Genomic DNA, 25,980 nt, shown 5'->3' on the forward strand with positions numbered 1-25,980 from the left:
ACATATTCAGACTATATCAAGCGGCAAAAGCACTCTCTTGCCAGTCAAGAAGAAAGCCCGAGGGCCCGCGTTTAAGCGCCAGCCCTCCCCGGGACAGGGGCCCTCTAATACCAGACAGTATCGACGGCCTCCTGCAAGATCAGGCTTTAACAATAAGCCACAAGGCCAAGCCACTGGGGGCAAGAAGCAGTGGTACCGCAAGCCTGCGAAGCCAGCCCCCAAGTCGGCCTTATGAAGGGGCGCCCCCAGCCACGATGGTGGGGGGAAGGCTACGTCTCTTTGCAGAAGTTTGGGAGGCCAGCATTCCCGACTGCTGGGTACGGTCTTCCGTGGCCACGGGCTACAAACTAGAATTTTCAGAATTCCCTCCTCCTCATTACCAGGAGTCAAGAGTACCAGGCGACCCGGTGAAGGGAGCCGTGTTGATGGCGGCATTGAATCATCTGCTGTGCCAGAAGGTGATAGTAGAAGTACCAGTCCAGGAACAGGGCTTGGGGTTCTACTCCAACCTGTTTATCATCCCAAAGCCCAACGGCGATGTCAGGCCAATTTTGGACTTAAAGGGAGTAAATGCGTACCTAAAGGTCCGCTCATTCCGGATGGAAACTATTCGGTCAGCTGTCGCCGTGCTCCAGAAGGACGACTTCATGGCGTCCATAGACATAAAGGATGCTTACCTTCATGTGCCAATTTTTCAGCCACATCAGGTATTTCTACGCTTCTCGGTGGCTCAGCGTCATTTCCAATTTGTGGCGCTCCCCTTCGGGTTGGCTACGGCCCCCCGGGTATTCACGAAGGTCCTAGCCCCAATCCTAGCCAATCTAAGGACCCAAGGGGTCACGGTCCTAGCTTACCTGGACGACCTCTTGGTCGTAGACCACTCGTTTCCTGGCCTGGAACGAGCAGTCGCCCTCACGGTTCAGTACCTCGAGAGGTTCGGCTGGGTCCTAAATCGAGACAAATCAGCATTTCGGCCCACAAGGCAGCTGGAATATCTCGGCATGAGATTGGATACAGAACAACAGAAGGTGTTCCTACCTCTATTAAAGGTCAAGGCCATCAAAGAGCTAATACAAATAGTTCTGAGCAAGAGAAAGCCAACTGTTCGCCTATGTATGCGGCTACTAGGCAAGATGGTGGCCACCTTCGAGGCGGTACCGTATGCTCAGAGCCACACTTGCATCCTGCAGGCAGCCATCCTGTCAGCATGGAGCAAGAGGCCTCAGGCCTTGGAGATTCCTTTGCCACTCTCACCAAGAGTCCGGCAAAGTCTATCTTGGTGGTTAAACCCTCAGAATCTCCTGAAGGGAAAGACGTTCAGTCCTGTGACCTGGAAGATAGTAACCACAGACGCCAGCCTGTTCGGCTGGGGAGCAATTTTGGATGGTTGCACTCGCCAGGGCACTTGGGCAGCGGCAGAGAAGCAGTTGCCCATCAATATCTTGGAGCTCAGAGCTGCCCGACTAGCCCTCAGGGCTTGGACGTCCAAACTGCAGGGGTTCCCGGTGAGAATACAATCGGACAATGCCACGGCGGTGGCATACATAAATCACCAAGGGGGAACCAAGAGTCAAGCCGCTCAGAAAGAAGTGAGCTTGATTTTCTTGTGGGCAGAAGCCCATGTGCCCTGCATATCGGCTATATTCATTCCCGGAGTGGACAACCTACAGGCGGACTTCTTAAGTCGCCAGACTCTATTGCCGGGGGAGTGGTCTCTGCATCCACAGGTCTTTCAGACACTCTGCCAGAAGTGGGGAGTGCTGGACGTGGATATCATGGCATCGAGACTAAACAAGAAGCTAGACAGGTTCATGTCCCGCACAAGGGATCCCAGAGCCTGCGGAACCGATGCGTTAGTTTGCCCTTGGCATCAGTTCAAACTTCTTTATGCATTTCCCCCGCTCCAGTTACTACCCCGCCTGCTGCGCAGGATCAGGGTGGAGCACATACCAGTCATCCTGGTAGCTCCAGCATGGCCCAGAAGGGCATGGTATTCACTAATCCTGAAGATGGTAGTGGGAGACCCTTGGACTCTTCCTCTACGGCCAGACCTGCTATCGCAAGGTCCGATCCTCCACCCTGCCTTACGGCATCTAAATTTGACGGCCTGGAAGCTGAATCCCTGATTCTCAGGGGTAGAGGTCTGTCTCAGAAAGTAATCTCTACCCTAATCGGAGCCAGGAAACCGGTCTCTAGGGTGATTTATTACAGGGTCTGGAAGGCCTATGTAGGCTGGTGTGAGTCCAAGCGATGGCTTTCTCGCAAGTTTACCATCGATAGAGTATTACGTTTTCTCCAGCTAGGAGTGGATAAAGGACTGGCATTAAGCACAATCAAAGGACAGATTTCAGCTTTGTCAGTGTGGTTTCAGCGGCCGCTGGCCACCCACTCGCTAGTTAAGACCTTCCTTCAAGGGGTCTTGCGTATTAATCCTCCAGTTAAATCCCCGCTTTGTCCGTGGGATTTAAATCTTGTTCTGTCAAGTTTACAGAAACAACCTTTTGAGCCGTTGGCTGAAATTCCTTTGGTTTTACTAACAAGGAAGTTAGTATTTTTGGTCGCCATAGTTTCCGCCAGAAGAGTATCGGAACTGGCAGCCTTATCCTGTAAGGAACCATATCTTATTTTACATAAGGACAAGGTCGTTCTTGGCCCTCATCCTTCCTTCCTACCGAAGGTTATATCCAGTTTTCATCTAAACCAGGATTTGGTATTACCATCCTTCTTCCCTAAACCTACTTCCAGAAAGGAAGGGTTGCTGCATACCTTGGATATTGTCAGGGCCATGAAGGCCTATCTTAAAGCTACAGAGAAGATCCGGAAAACAGATGTGTTGTTCATTTTACCGGATGGGCCCAAGAAGGGGCAGGCAGCTGCAAAATCCACCATCTCGAGGTGGATTAAACAGTTAATCACTCAGGCCTACGGCTTGAAAGGGTTGCCTCCTCCGTTATCATTAAAGGGCTCATTCTACTAGGGCCATGGGCGCCTCTTGGGCAGCACACCACCAGATCTCTATGGCTCAAGTTTGCAAGGCGGCAACCTGGTCTTCTGTCCACACGTTTACAAAATTCTACCAGTTGGACGTAAGAAGGAATACTGATACAGCCTTTGGGCAGGCAGTGCTGCAGGCTGCAGTTTGAGACCCTCGGATTCCGGGGGCTCCCTTTTAAGTTAAATTTAAAAATTATTTTTCTCAACTAAGTTGGATTTATTATGATTTGAGTATATCTCTAAATTAAATCCTTTTGTCTTGGGAAGATGTTCTCCCTCCCCTCATTGTAAGCATTGCTTTGGGACATCCCACATAGTAATGAATATGCCGCTCTGTGTCCCGTGATGTACGAGAAAGAAAAAGGGATTTTTAATACAGCTTACCTGTAAAATCCTTTTCTTGGAGTACATCACAGGACACAGAGCTCCCACCCCTCTTATGGGGACCATTTTGGGAGGAATACTGCTTGCTACAAAACTGAGGTACTCCTCCTATGGGAGGGGGTTATATAGGGAGGGGCACTTCCTGTTTGAGATTGCCAGTGTCCATCACCTGAAGGTACTCCATATAACCCACATAGTAATGAATATGCCGCTCTGTGTCCCGTGATGTACTCCAAGAAAAGGATTTTACAGGTAAGCTGTATTAAAAATCCCTTTTTTTCACCTTCATGCATCCTATGCATGAAGGTGAAAAACACCTTGCCATGTCCGGCCCCCCAGTTTTACTTACCTGAGCCCCCAGTTTCCGCAGGGGCGATCCTGCATCGCTCTCTTCATTGGATAGATTGATAGCAGCGCAGCCATTGGCTCCCGCTGCTGTTAATCGAATCCAATGACGCGGGTGCCGGGCCGAGTCATACAATCAGTGGCTATGGACGCCGAGTGTATGACACAGGACCGTGCCCACAAGGTAACCCCCTCTGGAAAGGGCTTCCCAGAGGGGGTTATCTATTGCGGGGAGGAGCAGCGAGAGCCACCATGGGACCCCAGAACAGGTGGATCGGGGCCACTCTGTGCATAACGAACTGCACAGTGACGGTAAGTATGATATGTTTGTTATTTTAAAAAAAACTGAACCTTTACAGTCACTTTAAGGCCCCTCTCACACTTCTGCGACTTGGGACTGCAAAGTCGTACCTCATGATTTCCAATGAGTACCATTTCATATCTGTGCGACTTAAAAGTAGTTCCTGTACTACTTTGGTGCGACTTTAATGCAAGTTGAGGTTAATAGACCTCAAGTTTACACAGGCATTCCCTGAAATCGCGCGACTTTCAAGTCTCGACAGTGGGAAAGGGGCCTAAATGTTAAATTGAATACAGCATATGCTTGAAGAATGTGAAATTTTGTTAAATATTTGGTTCTTTTTTGACCCAATCCAAAATCGGCAGTTTTTAATTTACTTTAATAACTTTAGAAACTGATTACTGTAATCATTTAAAGCGCGCCCCCCCCCCCCCCCCAATGCCTAATGCTTTTATATGGTTCACTGTTTTATCGAAAACCTTGTTCTGTTTTTAATAGTTTTTATTGATTTGGTTCTAATGCTGTAATCTAAAATGTACAGCATTTTTGCATATGCACTGCAGGTGGCAGTGTTCATCTGCTGGATGAAGGCCTTCGTCTTTCGCAGTAAAGCTTCCTGCTTGCATGTTATTACCATGTCATGGCTGACAATGATTTCCTGATCGGGAAAAAATGCGTATTGGTTCCTAATAGTCAGTGGGGACTTGAGCTGTCAATGACGGCCAGGATTGAGAGCCCCCAGCAGCACTGGTGTTGGCTGCTGTTTTTTAAGGGGAGAACCTGTATAAATGTTTTCCTAGCACAGGGCATCGGGAGATGGTTAAAGGAAGCTGAATGGTAATAATTGTTTGTGGTGATGTCATTTCATGTCCATTCCTCGTTCTCTCTTTTGTTTAGAGCATGGGTCTTCAAACTACGGCCCTCCAGTTGTTCAGGAACTAGAATTCCCATCATGCCTGATCATGTCTGTGAATGTCAGAGTTTTACAATGCCTCATGGGATGTGTAGTTCCGAAACAGCTGGAGGGCCATAGTTTTGAGGCTCCCTGGGTGTGAGTGTGAGTGTGAGTGTGTGTGTGTATATGCATGCACACGGAAAAGGGTATTTGATCCCCCTACTGATTTTGTAAATTTGCCCACTGACAAACTATCTTTTTCCTCAATCATTCAGCTGTTCATTAGCAAACTTCAGACGGGCCTGTATGTGTCCTTGAGCAGGGGGACCTTGCAGGCGCTGCAGGATTTCAGTCCTTCACAGCATAGTGTGTTACCAATTGTTTTCTTGATGACTATGGTCCCAGCTTCCTTGAGATCATTGAGGCTGGAGTAACACATGTGCGAATTCCAGCTCTGTTTTCTCCTCTAAAGCCCTGTACACACGCTCGGTTTTCTCTGCTGTAAAAAGTCTGCAGAGAACCCGGCAGGAAAACTGCCATGGAGCTTTGGCCAGGAATCCTGGCTGTGTGTATGCTCCATCGGCATTGCCTCGCAGTGTTTCCCATAGAAAAGTAGTAGATCTAGGGGGGGGGGGGGGACGCCGGGAACCCAACTGGAAAATGGAGAGCAGGTTCTCTGTTTTCCTGCCGGGGGTTCCCGGCTGTTTTCCTAACAGGAAAACTGCGAGGAAGCATGCAAATGGTTTTCCCGGCCAAAAGCTCTCCTGGCAGTTTTCCTGGCAGGAAAAACGGTCGTGTGTACGGGGCTTCAGGGAAAAAAACGGCTGTTCATCAGTTCCTCTCCGTTGTAGGTGAGGATCAGCTGAGCAGGGGGAGAGAATGCCTGTTCACAACAGAACGCATCTGCGAATCGGATGCGATTCCATAGAAGAATATGTGCCTTCAATTTGCACAAGTTTTTTGGGCAATGCAGTGTGTGAATGCAACGTACATAAGTGAACCAGATGCATTCAAATTAATAGATTTTTAAATGTTATGGTTTGTTCACTAATACCCCACGGAGAGAGGCTGTTACAAGAAATGGTGTTCCTCAGCTATTTCTAATTTAAAGAAGACCCTGACAGTACCGGTGGATGATGCCTCAGTCTTTTAAAAAGGCCCGCTCTTTAAACGTGGGGTGCCCAACCAGTGGCCCGCAGAGCCCTCTGATGTGGCCTCCGGCCTCCTGCTCTGGGATGGCGGATCCCAAGCCCCGATTGACGGTCTCTGACCTACCATCCCAGAGCATCAGTTTTGTGAAGGAAGCAAGTGGCTGCAAAGCTGCATAAGTCAATGCCTGTTGTATAGAGCTGACTCCTGTCATACCAAATTCTCTCTGCCTGGGACAGCAACAGCCGGTGATGCCTGAATGGAAGTCTGTTATTAAAGGTAAGCTTATTACTAAAATAGCATTGTATATTTGGGCATATCTGTTCTGCAGTGATTACTGGGCTGCTTTCAAACTGATACGCAGGTGCAGAGCAGTGCACCTGCAGGTTACTTTCATTGAATCATAGACTTCTGTTATTACCTGTGGATTTGGTGCGCTTTCAGAAAGTGCACCGCGCTATACCCGCGGTGCGGGTAAACAGCAGCGCATCAGTCTGAAAGCAGCCTTAGGCCCCTTTCACACGATCGGTCTGACCCATTCGGACCCTTCATTTACCTCTATGAAGCTGCAGATGTAAATGGACTTGTGTCGGATTTTAAACCCCCTCCCCACCTCCAATCCTATCTGCTAAAAAAAACAGAAGGGGATCCATGGCCCCTTAGAGTGGAGTGGGCTGTGTCTGCTTTGCATATGCAAAGTGCACACGGACCTTTCATTCGCCTGCTCCTCTCATTGTTGGCAACGACCGGTTGCCAAGTCGCTTAAGTGGCCCTCGCTCTTCAAAAGTTTGGGCACACCTGCTTTAAAGCATTATTTTCTCTGGTGGGAGTGGTTGTCTCAGTGGCTGCTGTAGGAGTGTGCCTAGACCTTAAGATCTGGCTGAAGCAAATGTTCCAGGGAACCTGACCCAGAAGATCCTACTATTCGGCAAGCCCTGAAGGATTTTGTGCGAACCCTGAGCTTTATCGAAGATGCCTTGGATGCAGCTTTGATAAGTGGGGCACTAGGTCTTTCCAGTTTAGAAGGATCTTTTGGCTTAAGTGTTGATCAGCAGAATTTCTCTGCAAGAAGCACAATGAAAGGCTGCCCTTTGAAGGCTAACACTTTTTTAGACCATCCTTAAATGCCTATATCTAGAAGGTGACTGTGAGTATAGGTACGATCTTGCCCCTTAAGAAGTAGGCGAAAGTTGCAGGTAAAAACCCATTCACTGGTTCGAAGTCCAAGAAGAGATGGTTTTTCATAAGCTTTAGCTCCAAACAAAAGCCCATATCCTTCTGTGGTGGCATACATCAACCATCAAGAACATCAACCATCAAGAAGGGACAATAAGTCATGCTGCTCAGAAAGGAGAGGATGTTCTCTTGGGCAGAACTTCCTGTTCTTGCCTTCTATGCTGTTCACATTCCCAATGGAAAATTGACAGGTAGATTTTATCAGCCATCAGAGAGATGAAGGGCCCATTTTCCCCAGATTCAGATACTGTCTCCATTGTCTTGTTGGGTTTACGGTCTTCTCCCTTTGAACCTCTCTCAGATTTATTTTTCCTTTCCTATGCTCGAGGTTGACTTTTTGGTGCCCATTGGCTTTCAGGGTTTAGGAGTTTTGGTTGTTCTTTCCTGCAAGGAACCTTTCCTAGTTTTCCTCCAGGATAAGGTGGTGTTGAGGCCTCAAACCTCTTGCCCAGTCACATTTTGCTGGTAGTTGGAGCTGTTTGAGGTTCTTGAGGTTCCTCCTTTCTGGGTGAAATTGCTTCCTGGGCCATTCAGGAATCCAAGCCTTCTGTCTTTTTTTATTTTTTTTTATATCTGGGCATTGTCCAGTTACCTGAAAGTGGCGGCATAATGTATGTAGTAGTGATTCCTAACCACTCTGTGTTTACTGATGTATTCTAAGAAAAGTATTGTACAAGAAAACCAAAAATTCAAATTTTAAATTTTGGTCAGAAGGGATAAGGATTTGAAAACATGTGTTTTTTTTTTTTTTTTGTTTTTTTTTTGTTTTTTTTTTTCCCTTGCTGCCTTTGCCCCTGTTAGTGAGGTTCACCCACCCTATTGATTCTGTTTACCGTTTTATCAATGAAAGAAAAATAATCCAAACCTAATTTTGAGATGGCACCAGAGCAAGAATGGAGGGGGAATATTCCAATAAGTACACTAGTTCTGGTGACAACCAGGAAACCCCTCACTTTTGGAGGGATTTTCTCTCACTTCTGTTCTTAAATATGGGACAAAAAATGTAAAAAAATAAAAACTGTCAGGGCTTATAACCCTCCCTTATGCCGCGTACACGACCGTTTTTCAGGTTGTAAAAAATGACGTCATTAAAAACGATCGTGTGTGGGCTCCAGAGCATTTTTCACGATGTAAAAAATGGGCATTAAAAATTTCGAACATGCTCTATTTTTTCACGTCGTTTTTTACGTCGTAAAAAATGGTCGTGTGTGGGCTTTAACGACGTGAAAAAAATGCGCATGCTCAGAAGCAAGTTATGAGACGGAAGCGCTTGTTCAGGTAAAACAAGCGTTCGTAATGGAGATGGCACATTCATCACGCTGTAACAGACTGAAAAGCGCAAATCGTCTTTTACTAACAAGAAATTGGCAAAAGAAGCCCCAAGGGTGGCGCCATCCGAATGGAACTTCCCCTTTATAGTGCCGTTTTACGTCCCCGCGCTTTGCTAGAGCATTTTTTTTCACGATCGTGTGTAGGCAAGGCTAATTTAATGATCTGGTTGAAAAAAAAACTTCGTTTTTTTTTCTAGACCATAAAATTTTTTTTATTTTTTTAGAACCCGAAAAACGGTCGTGTGTACACGATATAAGTAAAAAAAAAAAATATTTTTTGCCTTTTTTTAGGTCTACTTTATTGGTTTGTTTTATTGGATTGTAATTTTATGAATAGGCTGCTCCCTTTTAAGTTGACACTAGGTAAAATAGGTGTGTGTTTGTTTTGTCTTCCAATTCTGTGCTGTGCCAGTCCATCTCGGTCCCACTTGTTGGTAATCTGGTCATCTGAGAACAATTACTTATGACATAAGAGTAATTCCCAAACACACGTACTGCTGTCTCTTACTCTGTTTAATATATAAAAAAATAAATCTGTATTAGTAATAGGATTAGTCCTTTGTTTGTAGTTCACGGGAAATAAAAAGGACACATTTCTGGCAATATCAACAGTTATTTTCTGTACTTGCTGAAAATGTTTTCAAAAGTGAAAACAAATACAGCTGCACCATCTGAGGACTGATAAGCTGCAATATATTGCATACACGCCACCCTAACCCAATTAGCTGCTGTTCGAATTCTGAGTATTTATTGTATATTGAGTCTTCCTTCTGAATTACAGGGGTAATTAGGGTTGTCCCGATACCGATACCAGTATCGGTATCTGGACCGATACCGAGTATTTGCGGGAGTACTCGTACTCCCGCAAATACCCCCAATACTGAAATAGAATACTTGAACCCCCCCCCCCGCCGCCGAAAACCGGTCGCCACAAACCGCAAAGCCGCTGTTAATCAGCGTGCGGGGAACATTACAGCTTTCGTTTGAATAGCTGTATCCCCGCCGCGTATAGACACTCCCCCTTGCGCCGGATTGGACGGATGATCTGTCCAATTCCGAGCAAGGGGGAGTGTCTATACACGGCGCGGCGGGGATACAGCTATTCAAACGAAAGCTGTAATGTTCCCCGCACGCTGATTAACGCGGCACGTTCGGCATCATCAAGGTATGTGGGACATGGCTGCATTATGTGGGGGGACATGGCTGCATTATGTGGGGGGACATGGCTGCATTATGTGGGGGGACATGGCTGGAATATGTGGGGGGACATGGCTGGAATATGTGGGGGGACATGGCTGGAATATGTGGGGGGACATGGCTGCATTTGGGGACACATTTAAAAAAAAGTATCGGTATCGGCGAGTACTTGGGGGGGAAAAAAAGTATCGGTACTTGTACTCAGTCCTAAAAAAATGGTATCGGGACAACCCTAGCGGTAATATAAACCAAATTTCTGCAGGTATGAAATGCATCACAAACTTTGGGCTTTACATCTAGGCATTCTTCTCCCCGCCCCCCCCCCCCCTTTTTTTTTTTTTTTTTTTTTTTTTTTACAGTATAGTATACACATTTTAAAATCTTTTGCATTTAAAACGTATGAATAAGTCTTGGTTCCCTCTTTGTTCCCAGGAATGGATATTTATGGTTATCTGCTAGCTCGAGAAGGGCGACTGGAGGATGTGGAGAATCTTGGCTGCCGATTATTCAACATATCTGATCAGCATGCAGAGCCATGGGTGGTGTCCGGGTAAGTGCAATGTGCATTCTGTGGTCCAGGTAAGCATTGCTCAGATGCAACTGCTTTGCTTGAGGCTCTGAAATTTCCTGGTATAACACGAAACCTGTAGATTAAAATACAGCACTTCAAATTGCTGGTTTCTTCTGAGTATTCTTCGCCATGTGATGATGTGCATGTCCAGGTGATTATATACAAAGGATCCTTGAAGTAAAGTAAATGGTTCAAACCTGAGCATTGTGGTGCACTGCAACGCAAGAGCAAATTGGGTGCCATTGAATTGAACGACACTGCAGAACACATCGGCGTGTATCATACATTGCGGTGCAACAGGTTTTTCTGTGCATTACCACAGTGCACAGATGTACACAGCACCTCAGTGTTTTGACCATACTCCCATGATTTTAGCAAATGTCCCCTCAGTTGTTCTTTAAAAAAAAAAAAAAAATCCTCTTTTAATCCGCTTCTTTCTGTCCGTAACTGCCCACTCCATAGTGAAGAAGGGTAGGTTAGAGCCTGCAGTCACAATGGAAATACATTTTTAGACGCCTTTTACACTGAGGCAGTTTTCAGGTGTTTTTGGTGCTAGAAATGGCCCCTAAAAACTGCCCCCCATGCCGCCCGAGTGTTAAAGCCTGACTGTTCTCACACTGGGTGGGTGTGTGCTCGCAGGATGTTAGAAAAAGCTGCAAGCCGCATCTTTGGGGCGTTTTGGAAGCGCTGTATACAGCTCCTTTGTCCATTACAAAGAATGAGCAGCGCTTCCTCATTTGGGGTTAAAAGCGCCCTGCTAGCGGCCAAAAAGCCCTGCTAGAATGAGTGTCGCTTTACCGCTAATGCACAGGCGGCCCCAGTGTGAAAGGTGTCTTATTGTGGTAAGCACTCAAACCTCAATTTTAATATTCTACACCATGTTTTACCCTACTAATGCTCCTCAATAAAAAAAAAAAAGGCTTTAGAAATACAAAAGGAAACTTTTTTTATGTTTCTTAGGCATACATGTGATGCAAACTGTTTGATCGCATGTAAATGTATAAAAAAAAAGCGTACCATTTGTAATTGTGATCATCTCTATGCACATTGGGGAGACTTAGGCCCAGATTCACAAAGCACTTACGCCGACGTATAACAAGTTACGCCGACGTAAGTGCAAATGTGCGCCGTCGTATCTGTTACGCCGGTGTAGAGTGGGCGCACATTTAGGCTGGGTGCATGGTGCTGCTCCCATTGATTAGCCATTCAAACATGCAAATGAGGGAAATACGGCGATTCACGAACCTGCGTGCGCCCGACGCGAGGTGCGCGTAAGTTGTATGTCCGGCGTTAAGTTATTCCCCATAAAGGAGGTGGAACCCAGCAGCAGACATGCCAAGGTCTGCATCAGGGAACACAAGCCGGCGTATTTTACATTGGACTTGTGTCTGGCTGGGCGTAGGTTACGTTTGTGCCGTACGCAGTGATCGGCGTAGTTTAGGCAGTTGTTCCAACGTGGTTGTGAGCAGGCGCAGGGGGATGCGTCCACGTCACGGGGCATGCGCAGTTCGTGATACGTGTCTGGCGCTCGGCCCATCATTTGCATGGGGTCACGCCTCATTTGCATGGGTCACGGCCACTTCCACCTACGCCAGCGTACGCCTTTGAATCCCTGGCTTGCTGAATTCAATGCTTGCCTCTCTGCACTGCGTTGACGTAGCGTACATTGGTTACTCTACGGCGGCGTAATGTGCGCCTTGCTCTGTGAATCTGGGCCATAATCCTCTTCTCCCACTATTGAATGATAATGACCTATTCTATAATAATGTTTGCTAGCCAGAGACCGCCTGACCTAGGCTGCCTCAGCTGAAGGAGCTGGGGGAACAGCAGATTGTGTATGACAAGGAACTGGTAGCGTTTTACTCAAACATACACTGTTATTCTATGTTCTACCAAACCTTGAAGTGTGCATTTAAGTCCCTCTTTGTCATTAATATATATGCAGTTTGTGCTTTTGAGTCCTGTGGGAAAAGGGCTGTGGAAATGCATTAGAACTGTTTTTCACAGCTTGTCAGACCATTGACTTACATTTTGTTTATAATAGTTGTGTATTCTACTGGTAGAAAGCCCAACTGCTGGGAACAGCTTCAGATTGAAAATAACTATTGTATCTCAAGCTGTTATTTTATTTTGTACATTGCCTGGAGGCCCATTTTACTGCTAACCCAGTTTTGATCAGTTGTGATTACTGTCTTTACTTTGTCTATCTTCCTTCCTTTTATTTTAGATGTCACAGCTTTTACACCAAGCGACACTCCAGGGCCTTGTATTTGGGGGCAAAAGCAATACAACTGAACAGTAACAGTGTTCAGGCTCTGTTACTGAAGGGGGCAGCACTGAGGAATATGGGCAGAGTGCAAGAGGCAATCATTCATTTCCGAGAAGCAATCAGACTGGCTCCTTGTCGTTTGGACTGCTGTGAAGGTGTGTGTAGAGCATTGTTTGTCATTTTTGAGGTATAGAAGGCCCAAAATACAGTTTCTGAAACATGACGGTACGACACATAACATTCAGTGTACTGTTTGTAATGCTCTGTAGAGTGTAACTTCAACATTCCACCCCCTCTTTCTGAACTCTCAGGCAAGCTTTAAAAATGCAGACTTTTTAAAGAGCTGGGCATGCTACAGGCGTTATTCCAGACTGGAAACTTGCTGAATCATACTCCAGCATAGATTACAATCGGGTATACAAAGTACCCATTGGCAGTTGGTAGCTGGCATCCTTTCTATGGAGATTTGTCACAATGTATGTGAATAAAGTATCATCCTCCCTAGAGCAAATGATTTGTGTTGCAAATGCATCTACAAGGAAATCTATCCTTAACTAAGGGATTGTAAAGCTCAGACGTGAAATATGAACAAAGCATATACCACCTTGTCTCAATTAAAGGAATGCTAAAGGTTCGTTTTTTATTAGATCAATTGATTTCTGTAAGCAAGAGCATTTAAATATCACTTACCTCGTTTTTCCTTTTGACCTCCAAAATACAGTAATCCAGGTTTGAAAATGCCATTTCCTGTCTCTCCTCTTCATGCTTTCCACCAGCATCTGAGCCGTTTTTCATGGTGGAAAGCAGAATGTGCTCACCCCCTCCCTATGACTAAGGCCCTGCGTGAAGATGCTCTCTTATCCCTCACAGGCACGGAGGCTAAGCCTAATGGGAACTGTAGTTCCCATTAGGCTGTGATGTAGCAAGAATGAATGCGCACCGCAAACCAGGAAGTCATTGAGAATAATGATTCAGGAGTGACGGAGGTGAATAAAACAGCTCGATTTCAACAGGTATCAAACTAGTTATAATGCAAAACATTACTTTTTACTTTATCAACTACTGTCAGACTTTAATTTAAGAGGAAATTTTTTTTGTCTTTACAACCCCTTTAAGAGCACCAAGTGTAATTTCTGTCTCCTGCCTTGATGCTATCGGCATCAATCGCTTCTGATAAGAGAAAAAAGTTGACAGGGGAGGTATCTCCAGCTGATTCAACAGCCTCAGCTCTGTTCCTCTGTGCTGTGTGAAGGGGGGTGTGTCCCTCCAATCAGCTGTCAGAGCTCTGCACAGTGTAATTTCAGCTCTCCGCCCCCTTTTTTCTGAACTCTCAAGCTTTAAAAATTCAGGACTTGCGTAGGAGTATTTGTTTCATTTCTGTGTGTCACCTGAGGCCAGTCACCTCACTGGATATTTGTGAGAGTTTACAACTATAGGGATTTCATAGGGCATCTTTTAAAGAGGATATGTCTTTAATTTTTCGGTCATTCGGATTGGTGTTAATGATTTTAGGCAGCCTTCGCAGCCCAAACCAACACAGCCATGCAAACAAGTGTTTAAAGCTTCAGTGGCAGTGCGTAATGCCGCGTACACCCGATCGGTCCATCCGATGAGAACGGTCTGATGGACCGTTGTCATCGGTTAACCGATGAAGCTGACTGATGGTCAGTCGTGCCTACACACCATTGGTTAAAAAAACGATTGTTTCAGAACAAGGAGACGTAAAACACGACAAGCTGAAAAAAACGAAGTTCAATGCTTCCAAGCATGCGTCGACTGGATTCTGAGCATGCGTGGATTTTTAACCGATGGTCGTGCCTACTAACGATCGTTTTTTTTATTTTTTTTTTCTACTGGTTAGGTATTCATTGGTTACATTTTTAAAACAAGATTGCTTTTTTTTTTTTAACCATTGGATAAATAACCGATTGGGCCCACACACGATCGGTTTGGTCCGATGAAAACGGTCCATCAGACCGTTCTCATCGGTTTGACCGATCGTGTGTACGCCGCATAAGGCTCTAATTTATTCTAATCCAGACTCTGAATGGGAAGAAAGAGAGGAATCCGATGACCCAGAGTCGAGCACTCCGCTTGTGTGGATAAAGACCCCAAGTTGCTAATGGCAATCTATGCCAGAGAACCAATCCAAGAGGTTGCCACCTTTTTTAAGTCGGTACAAGAGACTTGGAAAAACACTTTAATCTAGGTCTATTCTAGTCTATAAAAAATGTCATTATTTAAAGCTTAAGTGCAGCCAAAATTAAAAGCCAAAAAATCAGCACAAGGCACATAACTTGCAAGACAGTAGGATGTGTCCCTTGTGCTGATGCATTCTCTGTTAGGTGAAAGCCTCCTCCGTCCATGCTCCCACCCCCCTCTCCCCTGTCACAGTAGTCTTTTGGAGTGGTAGGGTTTAAAAGAACGGTGAGGGAGGTTCCAGGCTGTCATCAAGAGTGCCCGACTATGATTTTTTCTGCCCAGCTTTAGTCATATAAGCCATACTTCAGCTTCTGTGAATGAAACAATATTTATGAATGGAAGAGTGCACCTCCATGCATCAGTCATCTGTACAACCTCTAATCATAGATCCTGTTTCAGGATTTATGCTGCCAGGTTCTACAGCTTCTATGAATCAAAGCAGCTCACTATCGCGCCCAAGGTTTTATCAGAAATTGTGGTGATAATCCTGCTTAAATGTAGGAAGAATTACAAGGGCCGTCTACCACTTTAAAAGTATCAATCTGGAGCTTCCTCTACTGGCGCACAGGCAACAAGAAGTAAGAGGTATTTGGTTTGTTAGATGTAAAAAGATGTATCTTGTAGTACATGGAATCATCCAGAGTAATTGCATAGTAGGTGAGGTTGAAAATGTCAGTATTACATTGTATATCCCTGTATGTTGTGGTCGTTGAGGTGCTTATCTAATCGTTTTTTTAAAACCATCGATGCCCCCCGCTGATACAACCTCCTGTGGAAGAGAATTCCACATCCTTGCTGCTCTTACAGTAAAGAACCCTCTAGGTAGTTTAAGGTTAAACCTCATTTCATATCTCTAAAATTTCAACTGAAAGATGCAGCAGAGATAAATGGTTAAATGGAGCATAAATGTAGTGAAATTCCCACACTTGTAGTCTACTTTTGTTTACTTCCTGCAGCTGCATAATGGTAGCTTTGTACTTTTGCATGGACCTTGGGCTGGGGAAGATTCTGCAGGGGACTGTGATGAGCACTTACAATGACTTGGTTGCAGTGCTTTTTGTAAAATGTGCTCGATCACTTTAATTTTAGACTTCGCCCTAAAATACCTGCTGTTTCCAGTCAAGATTATAGCACAATCCACCCTCTCTTTAAACTTCCTGAGCTGAGAGGTCTGGTGCCACCAATGAGCAGATTTTCCACCTGGTCTAGCTCTAATATCTTTATCGGATATTACAGCATTGTCTTGTCAAGGGCAGTGTGTGTGTGGGTGTATGTAGGAAAATTTGGGGACACAGACACATTTTGAAGATTTTGTTTTTTGGAGTGCACTGTAGTGGTGGAATTATGTTTAAATTTAAAGTGTATGCCGATCTTTTCTCAAAAAAATAAAACGTGAACGAACACCATGCTCCCACCGGCCCCCCTCTCGTTCTTTGCTGCACTTCTGTGGGTGATTAGCTGTCGGTGGCCACGCAGTCTGAATTTGAATCCCTGCTCTTCTTCCCCTTCTTTCTGTAGGGCTTCCAGGATGGATCAGAGGAATTCCAATTGATCAAAGTAGCCACGTGCTTGCGCTAACCAATCGTATTCACTCTGATCTGTCCCAGAAGCCCCACAGACAGAAAGGGAAGAAGAGCAGGGATTTCAAACACCCAGACTGCTTGGGCAATGACAGGTCATCGCCCATGGATGCCAGTACAGGAGGGTGTAGGGTTTCGGTTCACTTTTTCATCCTCCCACCTTTCCCTTTTTTTTTTTTTTTTTCTGAAAAGGAGAACTAACCTTTTAACTGGTTTGATTTTGCATAACTGCCCAGAATTCAACTACATGTTTACAGTTCATGAGTCACACCCCTTCTCGTCCAACCGGCAAACCCCCTGGTCCCAGGAGACAGCGGGGACCAGTGAGGACGTGCCACTCACGCATGCGCAGTAGGAAACCGGGCAGTGAAGCCGCAACGCTTCACTTTCTGGTTCCCTCACCGAGGATGGCGGCGGGGGCAGCCGAGAGATGAGCGATTCCTCGGCTGCCGATATCGCGGGCTCGCTGAACAGGCAAGTGTCCATTTATTAAAGGTCAGCAGCTGCAGTATTTGTAGCTGCTGGCTTTTTAATATTTTTATTTTTTTAGGTGGACCTCTGCTTTAACTTTTAATGCAAAAGTTCCCTTCCCTGTGATTTGCTGAACTTTTATAGATTCAAGCAAATGGTGGATTCCATAAGAAAGACAGGAACATTAGCCCAGGAGTCCTGTATTTGAAAAAAGAGCTAAATTCCCTGTCGTTCTTTGGTCGGTCCCATGCACTGCATTAAAGCGGGAGTTCACCCTAAAAAAAAAAAAAAATTTAAGATTAGATTCATGCTCATTTTGTCGAGGGGAATCGGTTAGTTTTTTTTAAAAACTTACCGTTTTAGAGAGCGATCTTCTCCGCCGCTTCCGGGTATGGTCTTCGGGACTGGGCGTTCCTATTTGATTGACAGGCTTCCGACAGTCGCATCTATCGCGTCACGAGTAGCCGAAAGAAGCCGAACGTCGGTGCGGCTCTATACGGCGCCTGCGCACCGGCGTTCCGCTACTTTCGGAAAATCGTGCCGCGATAGATGCGACCGTCGGAAGCCTGTCGGAAGACTGTCAATCAAGAAGGAACGCCCAGTCCCGCAGCCCATACCCGGAAGCGGCGGAGAAGATGTATCTCTAAAACGGTAAGTAGGGCTTTGATTTTAAAAAAAACTACCCGATTCCCCTTGACAAAATGAGCATGAATCTAATCTGAAAAATTGTCATTTCCGGGTGAACCTCCACTTTAGAACGAATGCATATCCATCATCCATACCCTCAAACCTTCGTATCCATATTTGATGGTGGCTGCAGTGAAGTATAGCGGCAGGGAGCATGGTGAAGGGGGGTAGAAGTGGTTTGAAGGTGGTTTTTAGGGAGACTCCTATTGAAATCAATGACAATTTCTTTAACCACTTAAGCCCCGGACCAATATGCTGGCTAAAGACCCAAGGTGTTTTTACAGTTCGGGACTGCGTTGCTTTAACAGACAATTGCGCGGTCGTGCGATGTGGCTCCCAAACAAAATTGGCGTCCTTTTTTCCCCACAAATAGAGCTTTCTTTTGGTGGTATTTGATCACATCTGCGGTTTTTAGTTTTTGCGCTATAAACAAAAATAGAGCGACAATTTTGAAAAAAATTCAATATTTTTTACTTTTTGCTATAATAAATATCCCCCAAAAACATATATAATTTTTTTTTTCCTCAGTTTAGGCCGATACGTATTCTTCTACCTATTTTTGGTAAAAATCGCAATAATCGTTTATCGGTTGGTTTGCGCAACATTTATAGCGTTTACAAAATAGGGGATAGTTTTATTGCATTTTTATTTTTTTTACTACTAATGGCGGCGATCATCGTTTTTTTTTTTTTTTTCGTGACTGCGACATTATGGCGGACACTTCGGACAATTTTGACACATTTTTGGCACCATTGTCATTTTCACAGCAAAAAATGCATTTAAATTGCATTCTTTATTGTGAAAATGACAGTTGCAGTTTGGGAGTTAACCACAGGGGGCGCTGTAGGAGTTAGGGTTCACTGTGTGAGTGTTTACCACTGTAGGGGGTGTGGCTGTAGGTGTGACGTCATCGATCGTGTCTCCCCTATAAAGGGGATGACGCGATCGATACGCCGCCACAGTGAAGCACGGGGAAGCCGTGTTTACACACGGCTCTCCCCGTTCTTCAGCTCCGGGGACCGATCGCCGCACTCGAGCGGCGATCGGGACCGGAGCTTCGGACCGGGTCGCGGGAGCGCGCCCCACGGCTGGGTACAAGTACAGGACGTGTGTATATATACGTTCTTGTGCCCAGCCGTGCCATTCTGCCGACGTATATGTGCAGGAGGCGGTCCTTAAGTGGTTAAAGCTGTTCATCTAGAAACATATAAAAAAAAATCCTGTATATCCAGTTACGTGTTTCCCCCTCCCTTCTCAGCTCAGATGTTTCAAATTGCCAGCTGTAGGCAGTCTGCCAAGCTCATTACTAACAGGAAACCTGTTGTATAGTACGATATTCCTCATCACCTTTTGTCAGATATATATTTCGTTCTGTGCCCTTTAGTTATGTTTACTGAACATTAATATTTGCTAACGTAATCTGATGACGACTGTTTAGTTTTTTATTCGTGGATGTCGCTGGCTCAGGTAGTTTAAGAGTTCTGAGTGGAAGCCATTAGACTGAGACGATTGCTGATCTTATTGAAAGCTTGCCAGTTCGTCCCTTTAATTCATATGTGCCAGTAGTTACATAGATCCTCTGGCTGATTAAAGTGAGTGAAATGTAATTATCCATAGAACCTGTAGAACATCCGTATTAGTTGGCAGTGCTGGCTCTGTGTATAACTGTGCTTGGGGACCTTTGATGCCTTATCTGTTCTGTATGCACAGAAAGTGCACAGTGATTGCTTAGTAATGGCTGCACACTTCTTTTCTGCCTCACTGAGTAGTACTGTACTGTTCTCCAAAGCATGGACTCTAATACCAGCACCTGGCACGTCTGCCCAAACCCATCTGCATTAATTTTCTCTTTTGTAAACACATTCTTTTTTTTTTTTTTTTTTTTTCACAGGTCTCATTGAATGTTATCTGGCATCCAACAGTGTGCGGGAAGCTATGGTCATGGCCAACAATGTCTATAAAACCTTAGGAGCAAATGCCCAGACACTGACACTGCTGGCAACAGTATGTTTGGAAGATCCGGTAACTCAGGAAAAGGCCAAAACCCTCCTGGACAAAGCTCTCTTACAAAGGCCAGATTATATCAAGGCCGTGGTGAAAAAAGCAGAGCTGCTTAGTAAGTCATTCTTCATCCCTAATCGTGAGCAGAATGTTTGATCACATCGGACACCATGCTGGATTGATATGGGGTTGAAATGTTGTTTTAGTCAATACATATGGTGCAGCCCTGTGATTGTAAATCGGCTCACAGTAACATTTTGTTGTTAAATTCCTTATTTTTTACGTGGTAAATTCATAACTGACCATGCATGAGGTTATTATATAGGTAGTAAAACTTTTTTAATGAATCTTTGATCAGCAAGGATACTGATCAATGACTCTTTACCTGCAGGTCGAGAACAGAAGTATGAGGAAGGCATAGCTCTGCTGCGAAGCACCCTTGCAAATCAAAGCGACTGTGTCTTGCATCGGATGTTGGGTGACTTTCTCGTGGCTGTGAATGAATTCCAAGAGGCCATGGATCAGTACAGCATCGCTCTGAGGTATTGATCAATGTTAAATAATGGTCTGTGTATCAGACGCCAAGTTTCTTGGGAGACTTGTGTATTGAAAGGATAAGTTCACCTTAAAAACAGAAATGATAATAAATGCACATCTTTTTGCAGGTACTTTTTTTTTTTTTTTCTTTTTTTTCTTAACTAGGAGCCTGCAAAGCATTGCACCTGCAATTATCAGATTACAGGTGCAATGCAGGACTCCTGCAGACTGTCAATGTAAGCTGTCTGCTGGTAAACCATGAATGCGATTGGGGTTATGGGCTTTTATTTTTTCGCATAGATATTGGGGGGCGTTGCCTTGAATACACTTATGTATTAGGCAGAGTCCCTTGAAAGTGATTCTGTCTTTTTTACCGGCAACCAATGAAGGGATCTCAGTGAAGGTGAGATTGATTCCCATGGTTTTTTCCCAGTCACTAGTCGAGCGGCCGTATTTTGAACGACTTGCAGACGAGTGATTTGGTATTTGGGGAGTCCTAGATAGAGGGCATTTGCGTAGTCGAGTCTGGAATTGATTGTTCCCACCACGACTGCAATGTCCTCTTTCGGGATAAAGGGTGTGAGTCTGCGTAGTAGGCGCAGCAGATGGTGGGATCCGCTGACTACTGACCCTTTTTGTGCATCCATTGTCATGTAGGTATCGAAAATGACTCCGAGACTTTTGACTTTGGTGCTAGGGGTGATAGTTTTACCCAGAATGGGTGGGGGAGTCCATGTTGACGCGGGGTGATTTTTCCGGTTAGCGTGAAACAGGAGAAGTTCTGTTTTCGAACCATTGAGTTTAAGATAACTGTTTGTCATCCAGTTATCTATTAGAGTGAGGCATTTCTGTAGTCCAAGAGAATGATCCTTTTTGTTGCAGATGCGGAAATACAGTTGTGTGTCGTCTGCATAGGAGTGGTAAAGTAACTTCTGGTTACTGATGATTTCAAAGAGAGGGCGAAGATAGATATTAAACAATACGGGCGATAAGGGAGATCCCTGAGGGACTCCGCATGACACCGTACATTTTTCAGAAGTGAAAGACCCCAGTTTCACTATTTGTGATCGGTTTTCCAAGAAGGAGGAGAACCAGGGTAAAACACATTCAGCGACTCCGGCTACTTCAGCTAGCCTAGCCAGTAGTAGTCCGTGGTCTACAGTGTCAAAAGCCACGCTTAGGTCCAGCAGTATCAGGAGACAAGATTCTCCTTCGTCTGCGGCCTCTAGAGCGTCATCCCATATTTTAAGCAGCGCCGTTTCTGTTCCGTGACCCGGACGGAAGCCTGATTGAAACGGATCGAGTAATTTATGGGTGTCTAAATGCAGTTGCAGCTGTTGTACAACTACTTTCTCCATTACCTTGGAGAAGACATTTAGAGCTGTTATGGGCCTCCGGTTGTTTGGGTCTTTGGGGTCGAGGGTAGTTTTTTTTAGAATTGGTTTTATTGTGCCTTGTTTTAGCAAGGTGGGCACCATGCCCTCCTTGACTGGTTAATGAGCTGCGTGATAGCTGGTGCCAGTATATCGGCACTTTCTTTCAGCAGTTTAGTGGGGATGATATCATTGGGTGCTGTGCTATTACGCAGAGTCCCGATGATGTTTTTAGTGGCATCGATGGAAATGGGTTTTAGAGTGAATTTTGGTGGTTGCGACGGATTTATGTGGGTATTAGGTTTGTGATTTGGGGGGGAGTTGGTGACAGTTCCATTTTGCTGAATACTTTCACAGATTTTTTTCAATTTTATTAATGAAATAATCCGATAATTCGTTGCAAAATTATTGTGAATCAGAATTGGGGGCCTCTAAACAAGCTGGATTCATAGTCTGAGTGACCAGCTTGAAGAGTTCTAGGGGGAGGTTAAGGGCATTTGCGATGATGTTGGAGAAATGATTTTTTTTGGCCGTGAAGATTACTTTGTGATATTTCTTTGTCATTATCTTGTAAATGGTGTGTTTTTTATCTGAAGAGCACCTTTTCCACGCAGCTTCTGCTCTTCTACGCTCTTGCTTTAGCAACGTCAGCTGGTCATTAAACCAGCTGGAGTTGTTTTTCCGGATGCAAGTTTTGCGTTTTGGTGCTACTAAGTCAGCTGACTGTAGTAGCGCCTTGTTGATGGCGTCAAGTGTTTCTGTGGCTGTTTGTTTTTGTTGGGTTGTTTTTATTTTGTTCCCTAGTGTTGTTTTGAAGAGTTCCGAGTGGAGCTTCTTCTGAGATCTAGTCCAGTGAGTTGTCACCGGTTTTGTCGTTTTTTTTGGGCTGGCATTTTTGGTGATTGTGAATTTGATGGCATGGTGATCGGTTCATGGTTGCGGCTCATTTCCCAGGACGTCAATTTCCAAATCTTGTTTGAAAATGAGATCGAGCGTATGGCCTGAGGCATGAGTGGGGCCTTGTATTAGTTGCTGCAGACCTAATCCTTCCAGATGGTCGATGCAGGCGTCGGCTACGGGGTCCAGCGAGGAGTTGGCCCAGAGGTTGAAATCCCCAAGCACCAAAAGGTGTTTGATGTTTAGGGTATATGTGGAGATGAATTCAGTCAATGAAGTGAGAAGGTGTGTTTTTGGGCCTGGTGGTCTATAGCAAAGTAGCATATGGACCGTATCTTGGGGATTTGTTTGCAGCTGCAGAGTGAGGGTTTCCATGAATGGAAGCGAGTTTTGAAGGACTGGTTTGGTGATCGAGAGGTGAGTCTTGTGGATCACCGCCAGGCCCCCCCTCTTTGCCCCACTCTGTTTTGCATTTGAATGTGATAATTTGCTGGCACCAATTCTGCTAGAATGGTGTTGCAGTCGGCTGTCAGCCAGCTTTCTGTGATGAAGAGGCAGTCTATATTGTGTTGAAGGATGAAATCATAGATTTCTTGTCGGTGTTTTACTGCCGATCTTGTGTTGACCAAAGCGCATATTATGCGCTTGGGCTGGGGTACCTGCGCGTAGTTTTTGACGGTTGATTGTCGATTGATTCTCAACAGTCGCTCATTCCTTAGAGCTTTTTTGGTGACAACTGGGAGTATAGAGGCAAATGGTTTTAGTTCCCGGATAGTTTCTGCAGAGTATTTTAGGTAACCCATGGTCGCAGAAAAAAACGCAGGGAAGTAATGTTGATTGGGGGGGTCTTATATGGTGATGGGTGGAAGACTGTCCAAGTGAGCCGTTACTCGTTGAGTCTTCTCTCCCCGATTGGTCCAGAGGAAGGCGAAAAACCCCAGGCGTGCTGTGCCAATCTGCAGCGATCGGGGGAAAAAAATTCCTTCCTGACCCCTTAACGGCGATCGGTGCAACCCTGGATCAATTGCCTGGGGGGGTGGGTGGGAGTCCTGTTTTTTTTGTTGTGCTGTGTCTGCAGCAGCCGAGAGCTGGGAGGACCCTGCCTGCACTATCCCTGGGGAGAGCCGACTCGTTTGAGAGCGTCCTGCTCTCACTATCCCTGGGGTGAGCAGACTAAGATGAGAGCGTCTGCTGCACCGCTGAATCTATATATCAAGAGTTCCAACTTTATTAGCTGCAAGCTTGTTCTGGATCAGTGATTGAAAAAAAATAATGAAGACTCCTGTCTTACCTCCTGTTTCAAACTCCTGGTTTTTAACTCAGGCACTTTTGATCAAAGAATGCACTTCTGGTCAGAGAGTCCACATGTGAAGCCACCATCAACTGGGAGCCAGCTCCTCTGGGAGTTTGTACAGCCACTTTGTTAGAAAGTGTTAATTTATCTCACACACTGTACAGGGGGCGGTCCCTCTGGGTATAACCACTCTCTCTACATCTCACAGCTCAGTTTTTTTTCTGCCTAGCAGAGGACATGGCTCCCTTTTGGGCCCATAGGCCTGGAGGTTTATTTCTATTTTTATTTCTATTTTTTGTTCCTGTGTTCAACTGCCTACTGGGTGACAGGCTGGATCCCAGATCCTTGTAGTCTCCCCAGTTTCGGCCAGCGAGCGTGTGCCAACCTTGGCTATGCATTTGGTTGTCCACGACATGCCTGTCGCTCTACGGGTGGCCGGTGAGCTACAAGCTCTGGGGCACACATGACCGGTCTAGCTAGATGGCTGAGTCACAGCGGGCCAGGCCGACAGTCGCCTCCGTAACCACACGGAAGATGGTCTGTCTGGGATGCTTCCAGCATAATCCACGCAGGAAGGGCAAGTAGTAATCCCCTGCTTTGGCAGGAGGACATAGGTGAGTTTGAGTAGGGGTTCCATCCTTTCCTTCCTTTCCTCCTCCCTGGGCTCTGTGAGCTAGGCTGGCTGCTGGGGGCCGGGGGTTCATGGTTCATCTGGGGGGGGCTCCATCTGTGGTGGGAACTGCGCTGTGCGTCCGCTACTGGGGGTGCAGTGTTTGGCGGTGTGTTACCCTTTTGAGGAGAGTTTCCTGAAAAAAATGTACCTCTTCTCCGATAGTGGACCCTCCGGTGTCAAGATTTTTCAAGGTAACCACTATTCCAGTGGAAGGGGCTCCTGCTTTCAAGGACCCTGCAGACAAGAAGGCTGAAGCGGTCACCCGCTACCTATACACGGTGGTGGGTTCGGCTGTGCATCCAACAATGATTGGGGCCCTGGTGTCTCAGACTCTCACTGAATGGGCAAAAATGCTGCGAGATGCAGGGAGAGGGGTTATACCCGGAGGGACCACCCCCTGGGCGGTACTGTACAGTGTGTGATGTGATTAACACTTTCTAACAAGTTTACTGCCTAGTCACTCCTAAATGAAGGCTAATATCCACTTTGTCAGAATTGCTGCTGTGTCCGTCCATGAACACAGAGAAAAGGATTTTACGGTAAGTACAAAAATCCATTTATTTTTTATTTATTTTTTTGTGACCGCACCAACTCCATTTCAAATTTTATGTCTCTTGTTCATAAATTTGGATCCTTTTCCATCTTCATGATAAATTTTGAGATAAATCTACCCTTAGACCCTTTTAATAACTCCTCTACCCTAAACACAGATTAAAGTCGTCGACACGTTCCGCTATCTGAGAATTTTAATATACACCCAAACTAAAAAACCTATTTAAAACTAAATGTGAACTCTGTAATCCAAAAGATCCAACCGCACCCTGGTAGTTCATTGAAAACTACAAGCGGACAGCCGCAAAGGCTGTCCGTATTTGTAGTTCATTTATTCACAGAGATCTGACTAAATGATGCGACCGGGTGGGCAGAACCCTGCGCAGCCACGTGGTGCTTTTTTATTTATTTATTTATTTATTTTTTTATTGTCACAGCGAGTTCGGGGGTGCAGATCCCCAGCTTCCTGTCGCTAGGTCCAGGAACGGCTGCGGCAGTGAAAAAAAGGGTTGCTTGTTCCACCCTAAAAACTGGTGGGACATGTAATCTGTTTCCAAAGGTGAACTTATCCTTTTAATGGAGAACTCCAGGAAAGTAAAACAAATCTGCTATAAAGCTTCATGGACACGGGACGTTCAAATTCTCCTGAACGATTTGACAGCTAGAAACCGGCATCTAAAAATGGCCGTTTAGCCGCGTTTTACATGTTGCGTTTTAGCTGTGTTTGCGTCTAGAAGCGCTTGGGGGAAAAAAAATATGTATTTTTTTTGGTTAAAATGAAAAACGTCTGTAAACTAAACGCGAGTTACTGCGCTTGGCGCTTGAAATGCCTCTAAACGGCTTCTGAACACATTTTTTGGGGGGGGTTCCAGAAAAAGCCTCTAAACTCAACTGCCTAGAAACTACTATAAACGACCCAGTGTACATGTACTGATAAGATAACAGAGGAGAGTTCAGGAGCAGTTGGGAAAAATGCCCAACTGCTCCTAAATGTCTGTTTACCAGCAGCAGTGTACATTGAAAGCAGATTATTAGTGTCTA

General features: G+C 45.4%; 1 protein-coding gene across 1 annotated transcript in view; it reads left to right on the top strand.

Annotated features, from left to right (window-relative positions):
* The window catches only part of ANAPC7 (anaphase promoting complex subunit 7), an 85,956-nt gene that overhangs the window by 43,405 nt on the left and 16,571 nt on the right, over nucleotides 1–25,980 (top strand). The window contains exons 7-10 of the mRNA XM_040346711.1: nucleotides 10,265–10,382; nucleotides 12,631–12,827; nucleotides 19,504–19,728; nucleotides 20,005–20,155. Of these exons, the coding sequence (XP_040202645.1) occupies nucleotides 10,265–10,382; nucleotides 12,631–12,827; nucleotides 19,504–19,728; nucleotides 20,005–20,155 (691 nt within the window). The remainder of the gene's footprint in view (nucleotides 1–10,264; nucleotides 10,383–12,630; nucleotides 12,828–19,503; nucleotides 19,729–20,004; nucleotides 20,156–25,980) is intronic.

This window comes from Rana temporaria, chromosome 1 (genome assembly GCF_905171775.1).
Source record: "Rana temporaria chromosome 1, aRanTem1.1, whole genome shotgun sequence".
In the NCBI taxonomy this organism is placed as follows: Eukaryota; Metazoa; Chordata; class Amphibia; order Anura; family Ranidae; genus Rana; species Rana temporaria.